Here is a 21695-nt window from a genome sequence, read left to right as displayed (position 1 = left end):
TTCTAGAAATATAACAGCAATCTAAAGAAAAGGCTTTGGTCAGAAAGATATTCATCAAGACATTATTTATAATAGCCATAAAATTAAAAATAACAAATCTAACAGGCAAGTGGTTAAATTGTTGTATAGTCACTCAATGGGTTATTCTGAAGCCAATAAAAATTAGTTATGTCAAAAAAATACAAAAAAGCCTGACCAGGCAGTGGAACAGTGGGTAGAGTGTTGGCCTGGGACGCTAAGGACCCAGGTTCAAAACTTCAAGATCGGCGGCTTGAGCATGGGATCATAGACATGACCACATGGTCACTGGTTGGAAGCCCAAGGTAGCTGTCTTGAGGAAGGGGTCACTGACTCGGCTGGAGCCCCCGGTCAAGGCACATATGAGAAAGTAATCAATGAACAACTAAGGTGCCTCAATGAAGAATTGATGCTTCTCATCTCTCTCCCTTCCTGTCTGTCTGTCCCTACCTTTCCTCTCTCGCTTGCTAAAAAAAAAATTCATTAAAGACTAAAAATGTATATAATATTATACACACACACACACACACACACACACACACACACACACATAGCATAAATAAAATTAGAGCTGAAGCAAAATCCATGCACCATGAAAAGACGACAAGATATTAACTGATGCTTATATTTAGACATAAACTTCAGGATGATTTTATTTTTCTCCTCCAACTCCTCAAATTTTATTTAATAAATGGGTAAATATTTTAACATAAATTAAAAACTTTTTAAAGAACATGTACTAGAATTAATACCTCAGCCCTGGCCGGGTGGCTAAGTGGTAGAGCCTGGTATGTGGATGTCCCGGGTTCGATTCCCAGTCAGGCCACACAGGAGAAATTAGCATCTGTTTCTCTACCCCTCCCCCTCTCTCATTCTCTCTCTTTTCTCCTCCTGCAATCATGGCTCGATTGGTTCAAGCACATTAGCTCCAGGCGCTGAGAATGGCTCTGGGGAGCCTCCATCTACGGTGCACACACATATTTCTTCTGGACCATTTGAAAACAAGTAGCAGACATCAATCTCCTTTTCCTTTCCTTGTATTTTTCTGAAGTGAGAAACGGGGAAGCAGACAGACAGACACCTGCATGCGCCCGACCGGGATCCACCCAGCATGCCCAATAAAGGGCGATGCTCTGCCCATCTGGGGCGTTGCTCCGTTGCAACTGGAGCCATTCTCGCGCCTTGAGGCAGAGGCCATGGAGCCATCCTCAGCACCCGGGCCATCTTTGCTCCAATGGAGCCTTGGCTGTGGGAGGGGGAGAGAGAAATAGAGAGAAAGGAGAAGGGGGAAAGGTGGAGAAGCAGATGGGCGCTTCTCCTGTGTGCCCTGACCAGGAATCAAAACCCAAGACTTCCACATGCCAGGCTGACGCTCTACCCTGAGCCTACCAGCCAGGGCAACATCATACTCCTTTATTCCCAAATATTTCATTTGTATTCCCTAAAGAAATTCATTTATATAACCAAAGTAAGTAATAAATAAATTTAACAATGATAAAATACTATTTACTTACCTACAGACCTTATACAAATTCTGCCAACTATCCTAATAATGATCTTTACAGCAATATTTTTTTCTGGTACAGAATCACCTATTATATTTAGTTATCTTAAGACTAGACAATTAAACTGTATATGCTTTATGATTTTTAGTTCCTAGTTACCAAGTTCTTCTAATAGTTTTTTCTGCTCCTGTCGCCTTTAAAATTGAAAAGATTCACTTTTTCTATTTTCTCTTTCATACAAGGCTGATAACTGATTAGAGAAATGGCTAATGCTAGTGGAGAGAAGATGGATAAGCCCAATACATTTTGTGGTACCATAATGTAAGAGTGAGTAAGTAAATAAATAAATAAATAAATGAGGCTTGTCAAAGAGAAAAAAGAGCCAGTTTGCAGAGCTGGTCAAATCTGGGACAAAATAAATATGAATAATGAATTACAATCCATTATATAGAACAGAAATGTATATGTGCACACTAATAATAGATAAATAACTGGGAGGTAAAAGGGAAGGTTCTTTCTTATATCAGAATGATGATATGATGATTTATAAATATTGAAGAAGTATAAGTTAGAAAATCATTATTTTGTAACTGTCACAGGGAAGTCTGATGAGTAGCAAGATAATTTCAAGATCTTAAAGTATGTCCCACAGCATGACAAGTACAAGAGGAAAAATAATAAATGACAGTGTACACCTTGACTGGGTTATCAAATTAATATCATCAATGCCTCTGGATCTGAAACTACAAGGACACAACACACTTACGCAGTATTCTAGCTGTGGATGTACAACCTGATCTAATCATTACAAAGCAACAGATAGACCCCAAATAAGGAACATGCATTAATAACAAAGCATGTAAGGCACTTGTATTTTTCACAATATCAATGTCATAAAAGACATAAAAAGGCTTAAGAAGTATTCCAAATTAGAAAACTAGATATGCATCCTAGACTTGATCTTATAGAGAAACAAAAAGCTATAAAAAACAGCACTGGGGCCCTGGCCGGTTGGCTCAGCGGTAGAGCGTCGGCCTGGCGTGCGGGGGACCCGGGTTTGATTCCCAGCCAGGGCACATAGGAGAAGTGCAGAGAAGCGCCCATTTGCTTCTCCACCCCCACCCCCCTCCTTCCTCTCTGTCTCTCTCTTCCCCTCCCGCAGCCAAGGCTCCATTGGAGCAAAGATGGCCCAGGTGCTGGGGATGGCTCCTTGGCCTCTGCCCCAGGCGCTAGAGTGGCTCAGGTCGCGGCAGAGCGACGCCCTGGAGGGGCAGAGCATCGCCCCCTGGTGGGCATGCCGGTGGATCCCAGGCGGGCACATGCGGGAGTCTGTCTGTCTCTCCCCGTTTCCAGCTTCAGAAAAATACCAAAAAAAAAAAAAAAAACAGCACTGGGATAACTGACAAAAATGGAACACTATCTTTAGATTCAAGTTCTGTAGCCATGTTAAATGTCCTGTACTACAATTACATAATAAACTTGTTCAAAGGAAAGAGATACCTAAACATTAAAGGGTAAAGCATGACAGATGCTACATTTTTCCAACAGTTCAGAAAAAATAATTTGTGTGTGAATACATACATATAGAGAAAAAGACAAAGAATATGACAAAACAAATGTTAAATTTTTTTTTTCAAGTAAGAAAACCTTCCCCTTGGAGGAGAGATTTCTTTTATTTAAAAGAGGTAATGTGGTTATAGGTACTGAAAGTCAAGAAAACTAAATTTGACTAGCTTAAAAAGCAAAACCTTCCAGGTCAAACTAACACACTTTTATTATAAAGCACTAATTAAGTACATGTGTAATCATAAAAAAATTGCAACAAAATATTTGAATAAACCAGAACATCATAAATATATACAAGGGAAGATCAATTATACCTAATAACTTTTTCCAGGATTTGATGAGAGACTTTGCTAAAGACGTAACTTCTTCATCTGTACTCTGCTTGCGAATAGCGTTTACTGACATTCCGATTCTTGTAGACTGCAAAGCAATGACAAAACATTTGTACAAACAATTTTATTTCAATTTAGTGTTTCATTTCCTTCTTTCCCAGACTTTTCCATTTTAGAATAGAAAAAAAAAAACACTTCAGCCCTGGCCAGTGGCTCAGTGGACAGAGCGTCTGCCCAGTGTATGGACGAACCAGGTTTGATTCCTGGGCAAACAGGAGAAGTGACCATCTGCTTCTTTCTCCTTCCCTCTTCCCCTCCCGCAGCCAGTGGTTTGATTGGTTCCAGCATCAACCCTTGGCATTAAGGATAGCTTGGTTGGTCCAAGCATCGGCTTCAGGCACTAAAAATAGCTCAGTTGATTTGAGGATTGGCCCCAAAGTTGCCGGGTGGATCCCAGTTGGGGTGCCTGTGGGAGTCTGCCCCACTATCTCCCCTCCTCTCATCTTGAAAGGAAGAAAAAAGAGAAAAGAGAGAAAAGAAAAAAAAAAGGGACAGAGGGAGGGAGGGAGGGAGGGAGGGAACTTTAAACATAAAAGTACACTATGGATTTAAGATATATACATATTCAGATCAAACACTGAACTCAAGGTTCTTATCACAGAGATCTGCAACCATATAACTTATTATTGTGATAAGGTTGGTTAACTAGTATATAAAACTGCCTTTCCATAAGAAAGAAACAAGAATAAAATACGATATTTATAAATGTAAATACAAAACTAAATGTGTTTATTTACATGAACAAGGGCTGAAGCAATCATGACTAACATATTCTCTTCTGTTTCTATACATTCCTCTACACAGATTACTTCCCAGACCACCTGCCCAAATACTACCATCTACAAAAGTTTACAAAGCATTTTTTGGCCTAAATCCAGCATATAACCAGAAATAATAAAATAGACTTCACAATACACACAATTTAACATGTGGTAATACTATGTGTCCAGGATTATACTGAGAGCATCCATATTCATTAATCTTCCTAACAACCCTTCAAAGTTAAAATCGTTATCCCTATCTTTAAGATAAAGAGATGGCAAGTACCAATAAATAACTTGCCTACCATTACTAATAGGCAAAGCTGGGCTTTTAATCCAGGTCTTTCCACACCCTCATTGTCCAAAGTCCATGCTCTTTCCAGCACATCAACACTTTCCAAATTGTGCTCAAAGCAAACAAATGTTAACATGCCTATTAGCAGATAATCTTTCAAAACAAATGGTCTATAGAAGAAAAAAATAAAAGAAAAAGAAGCCCCTGCTGTAAACTTTAAGGAAGAGAAAAAAAAGGATACTTAAGGTTTCCTTCTAAAGTTTCCAATCCACTCAACAAAAAGATTGAGGACAGAAGTTTTATTCACGGATTTAGAATATGTATTTAGTCAGAGGGTCTTAAATTATTATATCTCCACTTGGAAAGCCAAGCATGGGACCATGGCCAGTTGGCTCAGTGGTAGAGCATCGGCCTGGAGTGTGGATGTCCAGGGTTCAATTCCAGGTCAGGACACACAGGAGAAGTGCCCATCTGCTTTTCCATGCCTCCTCCTCTCACTTCTCTCTCCCCCTTCTTCAGCCATGGCTCGATTGGAGCAAGTTGGCCCCGGGCTCTGAGGATGGCTCCATGGCCTCCACCTCTGGCGCTAAGAAGAGCTCAATTGCTGAGCAAGAGAGCATCACCCACTAGTGCACTTGCCAGGTGGATCCTGGTTGGGGTGCATGCAGGAGTCTGTCTCCGTCTCCCCTCCTCTCATTGAATAATAATAAAAAAAAAAAAAAAAGAAAGAAAGAAAAAAGGGGGAAAAAAGCCAAGCATGGCAAATAAAATTCCATAACAAAAAACTAACAGGGGACTCCAAATACACTATCTAAAGCCCCAAAATTATTTGGGATTAATGTTTTGAAGTTTGTTTCTTTTAACCACAAAGTGGTTTGTTGCTTTTAGAAATAAGATAGCTAGGGCCCTGGCTGGTTGGCTCAGTTGTAGAGTGTCGGCCTGGTGTGCACGAGTCCCGGGTTCGATTCCCGGCAAGGGCACACAGGAGAAGCGCCCATCTGCTTCTCCACCCCTCACCCTCTCCTTCCTCTCTGTCTCTCTCTTCCCCTCCTGCAGCCAAGGCTCCACTGGAGTAAAGTTGGCCCGGGCGCTGAGGATGGCTCCATGGCCTCTGCCTCAGGCGCTAGAATGCCTCTGGTTACAACAGAGCGACGCCCTGGATGGGCAGAGCATCGCCCCCTGGTGGGCATGCTGGGTGGATCCCGGTCTGGCGCATGCAGGAGTCTGTCTGACTGCCTCCGTTTCTAACTTCAGAAAAATACAAAAAATAAAATAAGATAGTTAGACCAAGAGGTTAGACCATTGTATCCAATAAACCATAACTATAATAACTGATGCAAAAAAAAAAAAAAAAAAGATGGTCTCAGAGCATTTTTTTAGTGAATAAAATACAATTAGAACACTATTTTATTTATTTATTTTTGTCAGCTGATAAAGTAGGCACTTCAACAGAGAAAATTTCCCAGAGGCAAGTGTCTGGGCTGTATGGCATAGCTGACCATTGTGTGGACCCAAAACTATCCCACTGGATGCAGCGAACAGCTTAGAAGAGGGGCTTGAGCTGTCGCCAGTGTAATGAATGTCAGGTCCTGACTTCCTTGTCCCAATAATTACAGCGCTCCTTCTCCACACCCATTCACCGCTATTCCTCACCACCTCTTCCCCCCACCCACACACACAGCCTAGAAGAAAATCTTTTTAAATGAGTAGAAGAAATCACCTGGGTTACAATCTAGTTCTAAAGCTTGGGGTTGAGGAGGATTAGCAGAGAAAATGGAATTTCAGGAGGTCATAGAATTTCAGGAAGTCATAGGTGAACAAAGTTAAAGAAGAACATCAACAAATTATGTGCTATAGGGGGATTATTTTTTAATCACATGATATTTTGATAACTAAAGAGTCAATGATTTCCTATTTAGAACCTAAGAAAACCACATGAAAACTAGAAGCAGCAACTTTATTTTATTTTCTTTTTTTTTTTTTTTTCATTTTTCCGAAGTTGGAAACGGGGAGGCAGTCAGACAGACTCCCGCATGTGCCCGAATGGGGTCCACCTGGCATGCCCACCAGGGGGCGATGCTCTGCCCCTCTGGGGCGTCGCTCTGTTGCATCCAGAGCCATTCTAGTGCCTGAGGCAGAGGCCACAGAGCCATCCCCAGCGCCCGGGGCCATCTTTGCTCCAATGGAGCCTTGGCTGCAGGAGGGGAAGAGAGAGACAGAGGAAGGAGAGGGGGAGGGGTGGAGAAGCAGATGGGCACTTCTCCTGTGTGCCCTGGCCGGGAATCAAACCCGGGACTCCTGCACGCCAGGCCGACGCTCTACCGCTGAGCCAACCGACCAGGGCTATAAGCAGCAACTTTAATAAACATGCTTATTTAAGGAAGAGACTGGCCAGTCAAAAAGAAACAAGGCTACTGAGGTAGGTAAAAAATAAAGAGCTGAGCCTGGCTGTGGTGGCGCAGCGGATAGAGCACTGACCTATAACGCTAAGGTTGCCAGTTCGAAACCCTGGCCTTGCCTAGTCAAGGTACATGTGTGAAGCATTCGATGAACAACTAAAGTGAAGCAACTACAAGCTGATACTTCTCATTGCTCCCCCTTTCTCCTCTCTGTATAAAATCCATAAACAAAATCTTAAAAAAAAAAAAACTAAAAAGAAAAAACACAAAGATTGAAGTAGGTGCGTTTTTCTCCCTTTTGGGGTATTTTGGTTAGACTAGAAGAAAGCAGACAGAAGAAAGGATCATCAAGCTATTTTACTTGGACAGCCTTGTCTATATTTGCCTAAGAGTTCCTTAGACTCAATTTTTCCCAAAAATGATAGAGTATGATTTACAGGATGTAAGAGATGGGCCATAAAAAAGGGTTTTGTGCTCAACTAAAATTAGGAATTGTAGAGTTAAACAGACTTCTTGACTGCAAGACTAATAGAAGATTAAGAGACAAACTATACATCATGAAATTCTAGACAGAAAATGTGTACCTTTGCCCACAGTTGGCCATCTGGTTTCAACTGAAGACCAATAATAGTTAATAGAGACACTACCTTGGAAAGATAGAGAATGAATTACATAGACTGAACGAGAATCAGCTGCATATTGGTGCTAAAGCAGAAGGAAAGAAGTAGTGAGATCAAAAGACACTGCCAACATCACGGGGAATAGGCAGATTGTGATGCTCTAGGGCCGTGATGGCGAACCTTTTTATTAAAACCGCCCACTTTTGCAGTGCTGGTCAACCTGGTCCCTTCTGCCCACTAGTGGGCATTCCAACTTTCATGGTGGGCCAATCGCGGCACCATTTGGTTGCTCTGCTACTGCCCACCATGGAAGCTGGAATACCCACTAGTGGGCGGGAGGAACCAGGTTGACCAGCACTGCAAAAGTGGGCGGTTTTTATAAAAAGGTTCGCCATCATGGCTCTAGGGGGGAAAAAATCACCTTTTATGATCACTCATGAGTTTTTGCCAAAATAATTTGAAGACAGCCACTAAATCTTAAGGTAAAAAACATACAGTTACTCTAAAACATTGTTAAAAGAAATTAAAGATCTAAATAAATGGAAAGGCATCCCATATTAACAGACTGGAAAACTTGAAAGTTACAATTTTAACACTAATCAAATCAAATTACATTTTTTTTTCCTGAAATGAGAAGTGGGGAGGCAGAGAGACAGACTCCCACATGTGCCCGACCGGGACCCACCATTCTAGTGTCCAAGGCAAAGGCCATGGTGCCATCCTCAGCGCCCAGGTCAACTTTGCTCCAGTGGAGCCTTGGCTGCAGGAGGGGAAGAAAAAGAGAAAGAGAAAGAGAGAGAGAGAGAGAGAGAGAGAGAGAAAGAAAGGAGAGAAGGAAGGGTGGAGAAGCAGATGGGTGCTTCTCCTATTGTGCCCTGGCCGGGAAACAAACCCAGGACTTCCATACACTGGGCCAACGCTCTACCGCTGATCCCACCGGCCAGGGCCTCAAACTACATATTCAAAGCAATTCCTATCAGAATACAAGCTGCCTTTTGTACAGAAATTGAGAAGCTCATCCTAAAGGTTCATATGGGAATATAAAAGACCCAAAATAGCTAAAACAATCTTGAAAAAGTACAGGCAAGTCTGGGGTGGGAAGGAGATGGTGAGTGGAGCAAGGGCAGGGGGATTCCCAGCCCTGGCAGCTGCAAGTCCTAAGTCTGGAACACTGCAGCAGAGACAGAAGGCGTAGGGACTGAAGGGGAACCACCATGTGTAGACCTTAAAGCACCTGTAGTTTTTTGAAGCATTTTGACATCTTTGAAGGGCTTGCTTTGTATTGCAAACTAAATTCAGTGTACAGTAGTCTCCAAAGCAGCACTGTGCAAACTGAAGCATCTGGTAATCACAGGAGCACTATGTGGGCTTGGAAACCCCACACAAAGCCTTAAATCTTACAGTGCTTGGGTATCGCAAACTGTCTAGTGCTTTTTCGGCATCCCTGAAACTTAGAGCAGTGGTCTCCAACCTTTTTTGGGCCACGGACCGGTTTAATGTCAGAAAATATTTTCACAGACCGGCCTTTAGGATGGGACGGATAAATGTATCACGTGACCAAGACAAGCGTCGAGTGAGTCTTAGATGAATGTTACAGAGGGAATCTGGTCATTTTTAAAAAATAAAACATTGGCCTGACCAGGCGGTGGCGCAGTGGATTGAGCGTAGGACTGGGATGCGGAAGGACCCAGGTTCGAGACCCCAAGATTGCCAGCTTGAGCGCGGGCTCATCTGGCTTGAGCAAAAAGCTCACCAGCTTGGACCCAAGGTCACTGGTTCGAGCAAGGGGTTACTCAGTCTGCTGAAGGCCCGCGGTCATGGCACATATGAGAAAGCAATCAATGAACATCTAACACATCGCAACAAAAAACTGATGATTGATGCTTCTCATCTCTCTCCCTTCCTGTCTATCTGTCCCTATCTATCCCTCTATCTGACTCTCTCTCTGTTCCTGTAAAAAAATAAATAAATTTAAAAATAAATAAATAAATAAAACATCGTTCAGACCTAAATATAAATAAAACAGTAATAATGTAAGTTATTTATTCTTTCTCTGTGGACCAGTATTGGTCCACGGCCTGGGGGCTGGGGACCACTGACCTAGAGAACTGTGACAGGAAGTGGAAAGAAGGGAGAAGGTGCCTGACCAGGTGATGGCGCAGTGGATAGAGTGTCAGACTGGGATGCAGAAGGACCCAGGTTCAAGACCCCGAGGTCGCCAGCTTGAGCACGGGCTCATCTAGTTTGAGCAAAAAGCTCACCAGCTTGGACCCAAGGTCGCTGGCTTGAGCAAGGGGTTACTCGGTCTGCTGAAGGCCCACAGTCAAGGCAAATATGAGAAAGCAATCAATGAACAACTAAAGTGTCACAATGAAAAACTGATGATTGATGCTTCTCATCTCTCTCCGTTCCTGCCTGTCTGTCTCTATCTGTCCCTCTCTCTTTCTCTGAAAAAAAGAAAAAGAAAAAAGAAGGGAGAAAGAAGAAGGTGTCCATGGGGTGGGAGCAGTGCAAGGTCAAGTTACCACTGGAACAGCACTCAGAATGGTGTTCCACAGATGCAGGTGCCTCAGTGAGCCCAGTGATTTGGTCCCTCCAAGTGGCCAGCTTACAGCTCTGCATCATGTTCTGGAAGGGCCAGCAGCCCCAAGTGCCTGAAATCCCAAAAGGAAGACAATATGGCCTGCACATGCTGGTTGTCATCAAAGACTCATCCCACCACAGAAATTCCTCCTCCTCCTCCTCCTCCTCTTCCCATTCCATCTCAGGTATGGACAGACTGCCTCCATAGGCTGCCTGATTTGGAAAACAGAGGGATCCCGTTAGGGTCAGAGGATACCATCTGTGCCCTGCCAACTCTTCTTCTGAAGAAGCTTCTCTACAGAAGGAAACCTGCAGCCTTAAGATTAATTCCAAAGATAGTTCTCGTAATTCTGTGAACTCTGAGTTTGCAGCTGAAGATATGTCAAAATAATTCCATTGAGGAACCAAAGTTCAGAAAAGGAAGAGGGTTAGACCAAAGCTCAGCAATAATCTACCTGAAGGCTATTAAAGGCATCCTGGGAAAGTGAATGCCAAAAAGTCAGGAAGACACTGCCACTAGGGCAAAACCAAACACAGAAGAGCGCCCCAATCACAGAAAGGACCCAGCCAGGAATGTTCTGTGTCTGCTACTCAGAAAGAGAAAAGGCCAGTCCCAGAGGTCAGAGGAAAAGGCTGTTGTGAAGAAAGTAGCTTTGTGACAGCAGTGTGATAGACCATCAGGAGAAACCAGCGAGGGTGACCAAAGGACAGTTACTAACAAATGCTTTCCACCCCTACAGTTTCTAGATGATTTTGATTCTCATTTAGGAAGCCAAAAGCCTAAAGGGAGACAAGTGACTCTTCACGAGGTCTCCACAGTCAGATTCTCTTAGAAGCCCATCTCGCTGAAACTCTCAGCAGTTTCAGAGCCTTCTGCCCTCCCCCACTAAGTCTGGCTCATCTGTACAGCAGTCCTTGGTATGACTACACCAGATACTGGACACACAGTCCCAAGCTGTCTAGCTGCCCCTCTTTCCATGGGGAGCAGCAGTAATGACATACTGCAGGCTGGGAGAAGCAGCCAGAATCTCCCGAGTGATTATTCCCCCAACTCTACAGTGAGCTCCTAAAATACCGCCAGAGATCTAAATGCGACAGAGGAAGGCAGATATCAAAATCATCACTCATTTTATTTCTCCAGAAGCTTAGAAGAAAAGGAGATGAAAGAAAAAAGAACATCCAGGAGACAGTTCTTATGAAAGACATTTAACTCCCTAATGAGGAGCCATCAAGAGCCAAGCTTAGAGGAGGGTTTCATCCATAACCACTATTACTTGCACATGCTCTACTCCAAGTTGTCTTTCAAAGAAACCTTTTATCAGGTGCAGAAAAATTTATACTGGCTCCTTCCCTAAGGAACTTCAGGGCTGCGCCTCTGACTTCAGTGATTCCAGGACACTGACAGATTGCCTATGAGAAGAGGTGCTGAAAGAAAAACTGAATGGGGAATGGGGGCTTTGGCTAATAACCTCATTTTGTACATTACTCCAATGAGATTAAAGAAAGAAATCTTCTGCAAGCATCCAGGCATCCAAAGGCTGTGGCATATGGGGAAATGGGCTTGAATTATTCTTAAAAGTCTACCATGCCTGTCCCAGAACAGCACAAGATATTTGAGAGACAGCTGCAGCTGGCCATGTCTCTGAAGAAGCCCTAGTGATCCAGTGCTGAGAAGCTGACAAAGATCTGATAAACATCATAAATAAATTTATGCCCTCAGACTACAAGAACCCTAACCATTGCTAAACCAGCAGCCACATGGTCATCAAGTCCCTGTAGAAGCACTTTCCCAACATGTCTGTAGGATTTATGGCAGTCCTGACTGACTCCTCCGCCAAGACCAGTGAACTTCTGAATCAGACCATGCAGGAGAGGATCACTGTGGAAAGTGATGCCCCCTACCTCTTGTCCCAAAAAGTTTCCAAAAGCTGTTGCCAGTATGCCCACTCAGGCCTGGCCTTGCATACAGTTCAAAAGATCTACAGCGTTATAGATCAGGCACTCTCCCCTAGCTTGGGTACTCTGAGAGAGAACACCAGTTGCCTCTACAATCTTTAAGCACAGAGGCTGTAGTCAGGAGTCTCCCATTAAAGAACAATCGGTGGTGTGACAGAACATAGGCCGGGTTTCCACTAAGCCTGGGTTCCAGGACAAATGTGTGTTTGGAGAGCCCACTGAAATGTCCAAAACCAGGACATAAAACAGGATACTGGTATTTTCCTTGAAACCTCATCATAAGGGGCTTGCTTCTGGCTGGTGAGTGGATGGGTGGAGTGCAGTGGAGCAAAGTGAGGGGCAGTGGCTTGCCTCTCAGCCACATTGCTCCAGAGCAGTCAGGGAAGAAGAATGAGGCTAGCAGAAGACAGCAACAAGCTTGCCAATCCAAATTCCTATTCTCTGCAGTCTGTGTTTTTGAATAGTCTATGAATAAAGGCACCCTCCTTGTCTTAAAAGAAAAAAGAATAAAGTTGGAAGATTCACAATTCCCAATTTCAAAACTTACTACTAAGCTGCAGTAGTCAAGACAATGTGGCCCTAGAAAAGGAGACATGAAGATTAATGGAATAGATTTAAGAATCCAGAAACAAACCCCTACATCTTTCTCCACTGATATTTCAACAAGGATGTCAAGAAAAATCAAAGGTGGAACAAGTAGATACACATATTTAAAAGAATGAAGTTGGCCTGACCAGGTGATGGTGCAGTGGACAGAGCACTGGACTGGGATGCAGAGGACTCAGGTTCAAAATCCCGAGGTCACCGGCTTGAGTTCAGGCTCATCTGGTTTGAGCAAGGCTCACCAGCTTGAGCCCAAGGTCACTGGCTCAAACAAGGGGTCTCTCGGTCTGCTGTAGCCCCCTGGTCAAGGCACATATGAAAAAGCAATCAATAAACAACTAAGGTGCCACAACGAAGAACTGATGCTCCTCATCTCTCTCTCTTCCTGTCTGTCCCTATCTGTCCATCTCTGTCTTACTCTCTGTCACACACACACAAAGAGTTCGACCTCTTCTTCATAACACAATTAAAAAATCAACTCAAAATAAATCGCAGACCTAATGTGTAAGAGCTAAAACTGTAAGACTCTTGGAAGAAAACACAGAAACATAGAGCCCTGACTGGAGAGCTGGGTTGGTTAAGGCAGCATTGTCCCAAAGTGCAGAGGTTGCCCATCCGATCCCGGGTCAGGGCACATACATGAACAAATCGACCAATGTTCCTGCCTCTCTCTCTCTCTCCCCCCCTTCCTCTCTAAAAATCAATAAATAAAAAATAAAAAAAGAAGTTCTTGAAAACATAGGAACAAACTTGTAACTTTGAATTAGGCAATAGTTTCTTAGATATGACACCTAAAACACAAATGACAACCAAAAAAAGACTATACCAAAATTTTAAATTTTTGTGCTTCAAAGAACACCAATAAGAAAGTAAAGATGAGAGTGACGTCAGAGAAACGGCGCTGTAAGGAGCGATACCGATAAATCTCCCCCAAAATTCAATAAGATCTTCAACCAGAGACAGAAAAATCTATCCTTGGAGCCTCCAGAAGTAACACACTAAACACGAAGGTATGATCAAGCGAAAAATTGACTAAATATATAATCAACCCGAAGGAAATAAGGAGGAAGAAATACTCCGCCTTCCTCACTAACCTAAATAAGGGCTGCTTTCACTGGGAACTGAGAGTATAGGAACTAAGGCAGGCATAAGGTGTGAATAGAACCAGAGTGCGGCACAAATGTCCGAACCAGGCTGTGGCACGGACATCCAAGCCAAGGTAAAACTGTGCTTGTGGCAACCCAGTCAACACAAGCTAATGCTCACGCCAAACCCAGACAAAGAAAGGCACTCAGGACATCCATTAGCCCCGATCTCCTGGTCGGCATGTGCGCAGATAGTGGGCGAGAGATTCCTCCTAGCGCCCCGGGAGTAGGCACCCATGTTACCGGACAGGGGGCAGAGTCAGAAGCCTTTCTGTGGGCTGAAACCGGAGGCTCGGGGTCGCCCCTGCGCCCTGAAAAGCAGCGCGTGGGGAGTGAGTGGGAGTGAAATTCCCTACGCTCGAACTTTTCCGTGCGGGCGGGCCGCCTCACCGAGAGTGAGAGGCGGCTGGCCGGATATCCAGGTCTGCGAGCGAGGAGAGTGGGCGAGAGATTCCCTGGGAGTGGGCAGCCATGTTACCAGACAGAGGGACAGAGTCAGAGGTCTTTGTGTGGGCCAAAGCCCCACCTGATTATGCTAGCGGCTCTGACTGATTGAGCCTTATCCAGAGCCCTGCACGGAGTGGGAATAGAGTGGGGATTTGCCAGCTCCTTGAGCCTCTTACTCTCTAGGCAGAGGCAGCAGTAACCCCATAGCTGGATCATCAGGCTACTAATTCAGGAAAGAAAGACTAGGAAAGAGGCTCAGCAAATACGGACTCTCTCATTGTCTGAGCCTGCAAATGCTAATGAGCCTTAACAGCCAACGAGACTGAAGCCTAATATATGACATCGTCATGGAGACTTATCAACAGCAAACCTCTACCTAAGTGTGCCACAGGTGCAGAACCCGGGGTACAGAGTCACCGACCAGGAAGAGGGAGAGAAAAGAAAAATCAAGAAGATAACCTCTCAAAATCAAGAATAATCCACAGACTTTATAACCTATCCCATTTTATTATATTTGTTCGTTTTTTTCTCTTATCTTCTTGTCTTGATTATTTTCTTCCTTTTCCAATTTGGTCGTTTAATTCTCTGCCGGTCTTACTCTCTCCTCTCCTTGAATTACACACCCATAAGTGTTACATCTCCCATTATCTTTTCTTTCCTCTTCCTTTCTATGAGGGTTGCACTCCAAAACCCTTAATTCTGTTTCTCTCTCTCTCTCTCTCTCCTTTTATTCTTTTTTCTTCTTTTTGTGTTTTCCTCTTTCTTTTTTTTTCTCTCCCTCTATATTAGTTACTTCTTTTCTTCTTTACTTTTCCTCTCATTCAATCCTAAATCACGAACAAATTATTTTATCTGGGATTCAAATTATTCTTTGTGGCGCTTTGGGGTTTTTTTACTTAGCTTTTTAAACTCACTAGCAGGGCTCCCAACTGTGGCTCTGCATTTTATCTAGTTCTTGATCCACTAAATACATTAGTAATTTTTTAATTTTTCCCCCTTTTTCCTGTTTCCCTCTTATTCCTCTCATCATAACTCTTAGTCAACCATCACCTAAAAGCAAATCATTTTATTCTTGACCCAAATTTTTTCCTTTTTTGCATTTTGTGGGTCCATACCCCCTTTTTTGCCCCTTTATCACTTCTCCCCAACTCAGGCCCTCCATTATAGGTATATTTTGTTCTATTTAGTGCAATATAATTCACAGTTCACCACAAGATTTTCTCAAGAAATAGGGAAGAGGAGAGGAGAGGAGAGGAAAAAAGGAGGGCGAGAAAAATTTCCTATTTTTAAATTTTTTATTTTATTTTATTTTTATTTATTTAATTAATTTTTTAAAAAAACTACTCTTTGATTTTTTATTTTTCTAACTTTTTATTCTTTATTAAATCTCATTAATACTATCAACAAAACCACCCTCAGATGCCATTAAGGAAGAGAAAATCGAATATCATGGATACAAAAGAAAGAGAGGTAACAGATAGATGAGGAAAAATCTATGGAGAAAAAATTTAATATATTGGAAATCTTGGAGTTAAACGACAGAGTATTTAAAATAGAAATCCTAAAAATACGCAGAGATATTCAAGAAAACACAGAAAGGCAATTTAGGGAGCTCAGAAAACAACTCAATGAACACAAAGAATGAATTTCCAAGGAAATTGAAACTATAAAAACAAATCAAACAGAGATGAAAAACTCAATTCACGAGATGAAAAACGAGGTAACGAGCTTAGCTAATAGAATAGGCCAGATAGAAGGTAGGATTAGTGACACAGAAGACAAGCAACTTGGGGCACAACAGAGAGAAGAAGAAAAAGACTCAAAAATTAAAAAAAAAAAAGAGAAAACCCTACAGGAATTGTCTGACTTCATCAAAAAGAATACCATAAGAATAAAAGGTATATCAGAGGGAGAAAAGAGAGAAAATGGAATAGAGAACATATTCAAACAAATAATAGAAGAGAACTTCTCAAGCCTGTGGAAAGAACTAAAGCCTCAATCAAATTCAAGAAGCAAACAGAAATCCGAGTTTTCTTAAACCCAACAAACCTACTCCAAGGCACATCATATAATGAAATTGGCACAAACCAATGACAAAGAAAAAATTCTCAAGGCAGCCAAGGAAGGAAGAATACATTAGATTATCATCAGATTTCTCAACAGAAACTCTACAAGCTAGAAGAGAGTGGACCCCAATATTTAAAGTCCTGAAAGAGAGGAACTTTCAGCCACGAATACTATACACAACAAAGCTATCCTTCAAATATGAAGGAGAAATAAAAACATTCACAGATACAGAAAAGATGAGGAAATTTATCATCAGAAAACTCCCACTCCAGGAATTACTAAAGGGGGTTTTCCAACCAGATACAAAGAACAAAACAAAACAACACCACAAGTAAAAGCTCCACCAAGAACACAAAACACAATAAAACCAAATTTAAACTGTGACAACAAAAGCAAAAAAAAGGGGAGAGGATGGAGATTAACAGTAGCAAAGGACGATGGAGTATACAAGTACTCACAAGATAGTGCACTACAATGAACAGGGTAGAAACCCTTTTCATTACTTAATGGTAACCACCAATGAAAAAACAACCACAGAAGCACATGATTTAAAAAAGATAGCAACAGAGGAAAGATATATGGAATACAAACAAACAAAAACAAAAGATAGGAAAACGAAAGAGAAGAATCAAACAAGACACAAAACTAACAGAAAGCAATGTATAAAATGGCAATAGGGAACTCACAAGTGTCAATAATTACACTAAATGTAAACAGATTAAACTCACCAATAAAAAGGCACAGAAGCCCTGGCCAGTTGGCTCAGCGGTAGAGCGTCGGCCTGGCATGTGGGGGACCCGGGTTCAATTCACAGCCAGGGCACATAGGAGAAGCGCCCATTTGCTTCTCCACCCCCCCCTTCCTCTCTGTCTCTCTCTTCCCCTCCTGCAGCCAAGGCTCCATTGGAGCAAAGATGGCCCGGGCGCTGGGGATGGCTCCTTGGCCTCTGCCCCAGGCGCTAGAGTGGCTCTGGTCGCGGCAGAGCGACGCCCCGGAGGGGCAGAGCATCGCCCCCTGGTGGGCAGAGCGTCACCCCCTGGTGGGCGTGCCGGATGGATCCTGGTCAGGTGCATGCGGGAGTCTGACTGTCTCTCCCCGTTTCCAGCTTCAGAAAATCGAGAAGAAAAAAAAGGCACAGAGTAGCAGAATAGATTAAAAAAAAATCCAACCGTATGCTGCCTACAAGAAACCATCTAAGCAACAAGGATAAAAACAAATTCAAAGTGAAAGGCTGGAAAACAATACTCCAAGCAAATAACATCCAAAAAAAAGCAGGCGTAGCAATACTCATATCTGACAATGCTGACTACAATTCAGCAAAAGTACTCAGAGGCAAAAATGGTCATTTCATAATGATTAAGGGGATGCTGAATTAAGAAGACATAACAATTCTTAATATATATGCACCAAACCAAGGAGCACCAAAATATATAAGACAGCTACTTATTGACCTTAAAACAAAAACTGACAAAAATACAATCATACTTGGAGGCCTCAATACACCACTGACAGCTCTAGATCAGTCATCCAAACAGAGAATTAATAAAGATATATTGGCCTTAAACAAAACACTAGAGCACCTGGATATGATAGACATCTACAGGACATTTCATCCCAAAGTGACAGAGTATACATTTTTCTCCAGTGTACATGGATCATTCTCAAGAACTGACCAAATGTTGGGCCACAAAAAACAACATCAGCAAATTCAGAAAAATCGAAGTTGTGCCAAGCATATTTTCTGATCATAAAACCTTGAAACTAGAATTCAACTGCAAAAAAGAAGAAAAAAACCCCACAAAAATGTGGAAACTAAACAACATATTTTTAAAAAATGAATGGGTCAAAGAAGAAATAAACGCAGAGATCAAAAGATATATACAGACAAATGAAAATGGCAATACGACATATCAGAATCTATGGGATGCAGCAAAAGCAGTGATAAGAGGTAAGTTCATATCACTTCAGACCTATATGAACAAACAAGAGAGAGCCCAAGTGAACCACTTAACTTCACAGCTTAAGGAACTGGAAAAAGAAGAACAAAGACAACCCAAAACCAGCAGAAGAAAGGAGATAATAAAAATCAGAGCAGAAATAAATGAAATAGAGAACAGAAAAACTACAGAAAAAATTAATAGAACAAGGAGCTGGTTCTTTGAAGAGATAAACAAAACTGACAAACCCTTTGCAAGACTCACTAAGGAAAAAAAGAGAAAGAACTCATATAAACAAAATCCAAAATGAAAGAGGAGAAATTACCACGGACATCATAGATATACAAGAATTATTGTAGAATACTATGAAAAACTTTATGCCACTAAATTCAACAATCTAGAAGAAATGGATAAATTCCTAGAACAATACAACCTTCCTAGACTGAGTCAAGAAGAAGCGGAAAGCCTAAAAGACCAATTAGTAGGGAAGAAATAGAAAAAATTATTAAAAACCTCCTCAAAAATAAAAGTCCAGACCGTTATACTAGCAAATTCTATCAAACATTCAAAGAAGACTTGGTTCCTATTCTACTCAAAGTCTTCCAAAAAATTGAAGAAGAAGCAATACTTTATGTAACATAACCCTCATACCGAAACCAGGCAAGGATGGCACAAAAAAAGAACACTACAGACCAATATCTCTAATGAATACAGATGCTAAAATATTAAACAAAATACTAGCAAATCGAATACAACAACATATTAAAAAAATAATACATCATGATCAAGTGGGATTCATCCCAGAATCTCAAGGATGGTTCAACATACGTAAAACAGTTAACATAATATACCATATCAACAAACAAAGAACAAAAACCACATGATCTTATCAATAGATGTAGAAAAGGCATTTGATAAAATACAACACAATTTTATGTTTAAGACTCTCAACAAAATGGGTATAGAAGGAAAATATCTCAACATGATAAAGGCCATATATGGTAAACCATCAGCCAACATCATATTAAATGGCACAAAACTGAAGGCTTTCCCTCTTAAATCAGGAACAAGATAGGGTTGTCCACTCTCTCCACTCTTATTTAATGTGGTACTAGAGGTTCTAGCCAGAGTATCAGACAAGACAAAGAAATAAAAGGCATCCACATCAGAAAAGAAGAAGTAAAGGTATCACTTTTTGCAGATGATATGATCCTATACATCGAAAACCCCAAAGAATCCACAAAAAGACTGCTAGAAAAAATAAGCCAAAACAGTAAGGTCACAGGATACAAAATTAACATACAAACGTCCATAGCCTTTCTATATGCCAAAAATGAAACATTTGAGAACGAACTCAAAAAAATAATCCCCTTCATGATTGTAACAAAAAAAATAAAATACCTAGGAATAAACATAACAAAGAATGTAAAGGACTTATATAATGAAAACTACAAACCATTGTTAAGGGAAATCGAAAAAAATACCATGAGATGGAAGAATATTCCTTGTTCTCGGATAGGAAGAATAAATATAATCAAGATGGCCATATTACCCAAAGCAATATACAAATTAAATGCAATTCCCATCAAAATTCCAATGACATTTTTTAAAGAAATGGAACAAAAAATCATCAGATTTATATGGAACTATAAAAAACCCTGAATAGCCAAAGCAATCCTAAAGAAAAAGAACGAAGCTGGGGGCATTACAATACCTGACTTCAAACTATATTATAGAACCACGACAATCAAAACAGCATGGTACTGGTAGAAAAATAGACAGACCAATGGAACAGAATAGAAAGTCCAGAAATAAAACCACATATATATAGTCAAATAATTTTTGATAAAGGGGCCAACAACATACAATGGAGAAAAGAAAGCCTCATCAACAAATGGTGCTGGGAAAACTGGAAAGTCACATGCAAAAGAATGAAACTCGACTACAGTTTGTCCCCTTGTACTAAAATTAATTCAAAATGAATCAAAGACCTAAATATAAGACCTGAAACAATAAAGTACATAGAGGAAGACATAGGTTCTAAATCATGGATGTTGGTTTTAAGGAGCATTTTATGAATTTGACTCCAAAGGCAAGGGAAGTGAAGGCAAAAATAAATGAATGGGACTACATCAGACTAAGAAGTGTTTGCTCAGCAAGAGAAACTGACAACAAAATAAACAGACAACCAACTAAATGGGAAATGATATTTTCAAACAACAGCTCAGATAAGGGCCTAATATCTAAAATATACAAAGAACTCATAAAACTCAACAACAAACAAACAAACAATCCAATAAAAAAATGGGAAGAGGACATGAACAGACACTTCTCCCAGGAAGAAGGCCCTGGCCGGTTGGCTGGCGAGCAGGAGTCCCAGGTTCGATCCCAGCCAGGGCACACAGGAGAAGTGCCCATCTGCTTCTCCACCCCTCCCCCTCTCCTTCCTCTCTGTCTCTCTCTTCCCCTCCCGCAGCCAAGGTTCCATTGGAGCAAAGTTGGCCCGGGTGCTGAGGATGGCTCCATGGCCTCTGCCTCAGGCACTAGAATGGCTCTGGTTGCAACAGAGCAACACCCCAGATGGGCAGAGCATCGCCCACAGGTGGGCGTGCCGGGTGGATCCCGGTCGGGCGCATGCGGGAGTCTGTCTGACTGCCTCCCCGTTTCCAACTTCAGAAAAATAAATAAAAAAATAAAAAAAGATGTTCACCATCTTTAGTCATAGGGCAAATGGAAGTCAACACCAAAATGGTATTATTTCATGCCCACTAGGAAGGCTATAATCAAAGACAGATAAATAGCAAGTGTTGACAAGAATGTGGATAAACTGGAATCCTCATTTACTTGCTGTTTGGAATGTAAAATGGTACAGCCACTTAGGGAAACAGTATGACAGGTTCTCAAAATATTCAACATAAAGTTTCCACATGATTCAGTATTTTAATGCTTTTAGGTATCTACCTAAGACAGTGGTCGGCAAACTCATTAGTCAACAGAGCCAAACATCAACAGTACAACAATTGAAATTCCTTTTGAAAGCCAAATTTTTTAAACTTAAACTATATAGGTAGGTACATTCCTTATCAAGGTAGCGCTCGCAAGTGGTATTCTGTGGAAGAGCCACACTCAAGGAGCCAAAGAGCCACGGTTTGCCAACCACTGAACGAAGAGAAACAAAAACATGTTCACACACAAACTACTTGTGCATGAATGTGCACAGCAGCATGAATTGTAACAGTTAAGAAGCAGAAACAAACTGCCAGGCGATGGCGCAGTGGATAGAGCATCGGACTGGCATGCAGAGCAGAGGACCCAGGTTCGAGACCTCAAGGTCGCCAGCTTTAGTGCGAGCTCATTTGGTTTGAGCAAAGCTCACCAGCTTGGACCCAAGGCCCCTCGCT

The 21695-nt window shown here is 41.8% G+C and overlaps 1 protein-coding gene and 1 pseudogene across 1 annotated transcript in view; one reads left to right on the top strand and one right to left on the bottom strand.

Annotated features, from left to right (window-relative positions):
• TCEA1 (transcription elongation factor A1) overlaps nt 1-21695 on the bottom strand; it is a 67117-nt gene that overhangs the window by 22812 nt on the left and 22610 nt on the right. Inside the window, exon 3 of the mRNA XM_066379055.1 lies at nt 3404-3509. Coding sequence (XP_066235152.1) covers nt 3404-3509 — 106 coding nt within the window. The remainder of the gene's footprint in view (nt 1-3403; nt 3510-21695) is intronic.
• On the top strand, nt 7355-12197 carry LOC136397480 (putative deoxyribonuclease TATDN2 pseudogene; annotated as a pseudogene).

This window comes from Saccopteryx leptura, chromosome 3, assembly GCF_036850995.1.
Source record: "Saccopteryx leptura isolate mSacLep1 chromosome 3, mSacLep1_pri_phased_curated, whole genome shotgun sequence".
NCBI classification, from domain to species: domain Eukaryota; kingdom Metazoa; phylum Chordata; class Mammalia; order Chiroptera; family Emballonuridae; genus Saccopteryx; species Saccopteryx leptura.
This window is presented reverse-complemented; position numbering and strand designations above follow the sequence as displayed.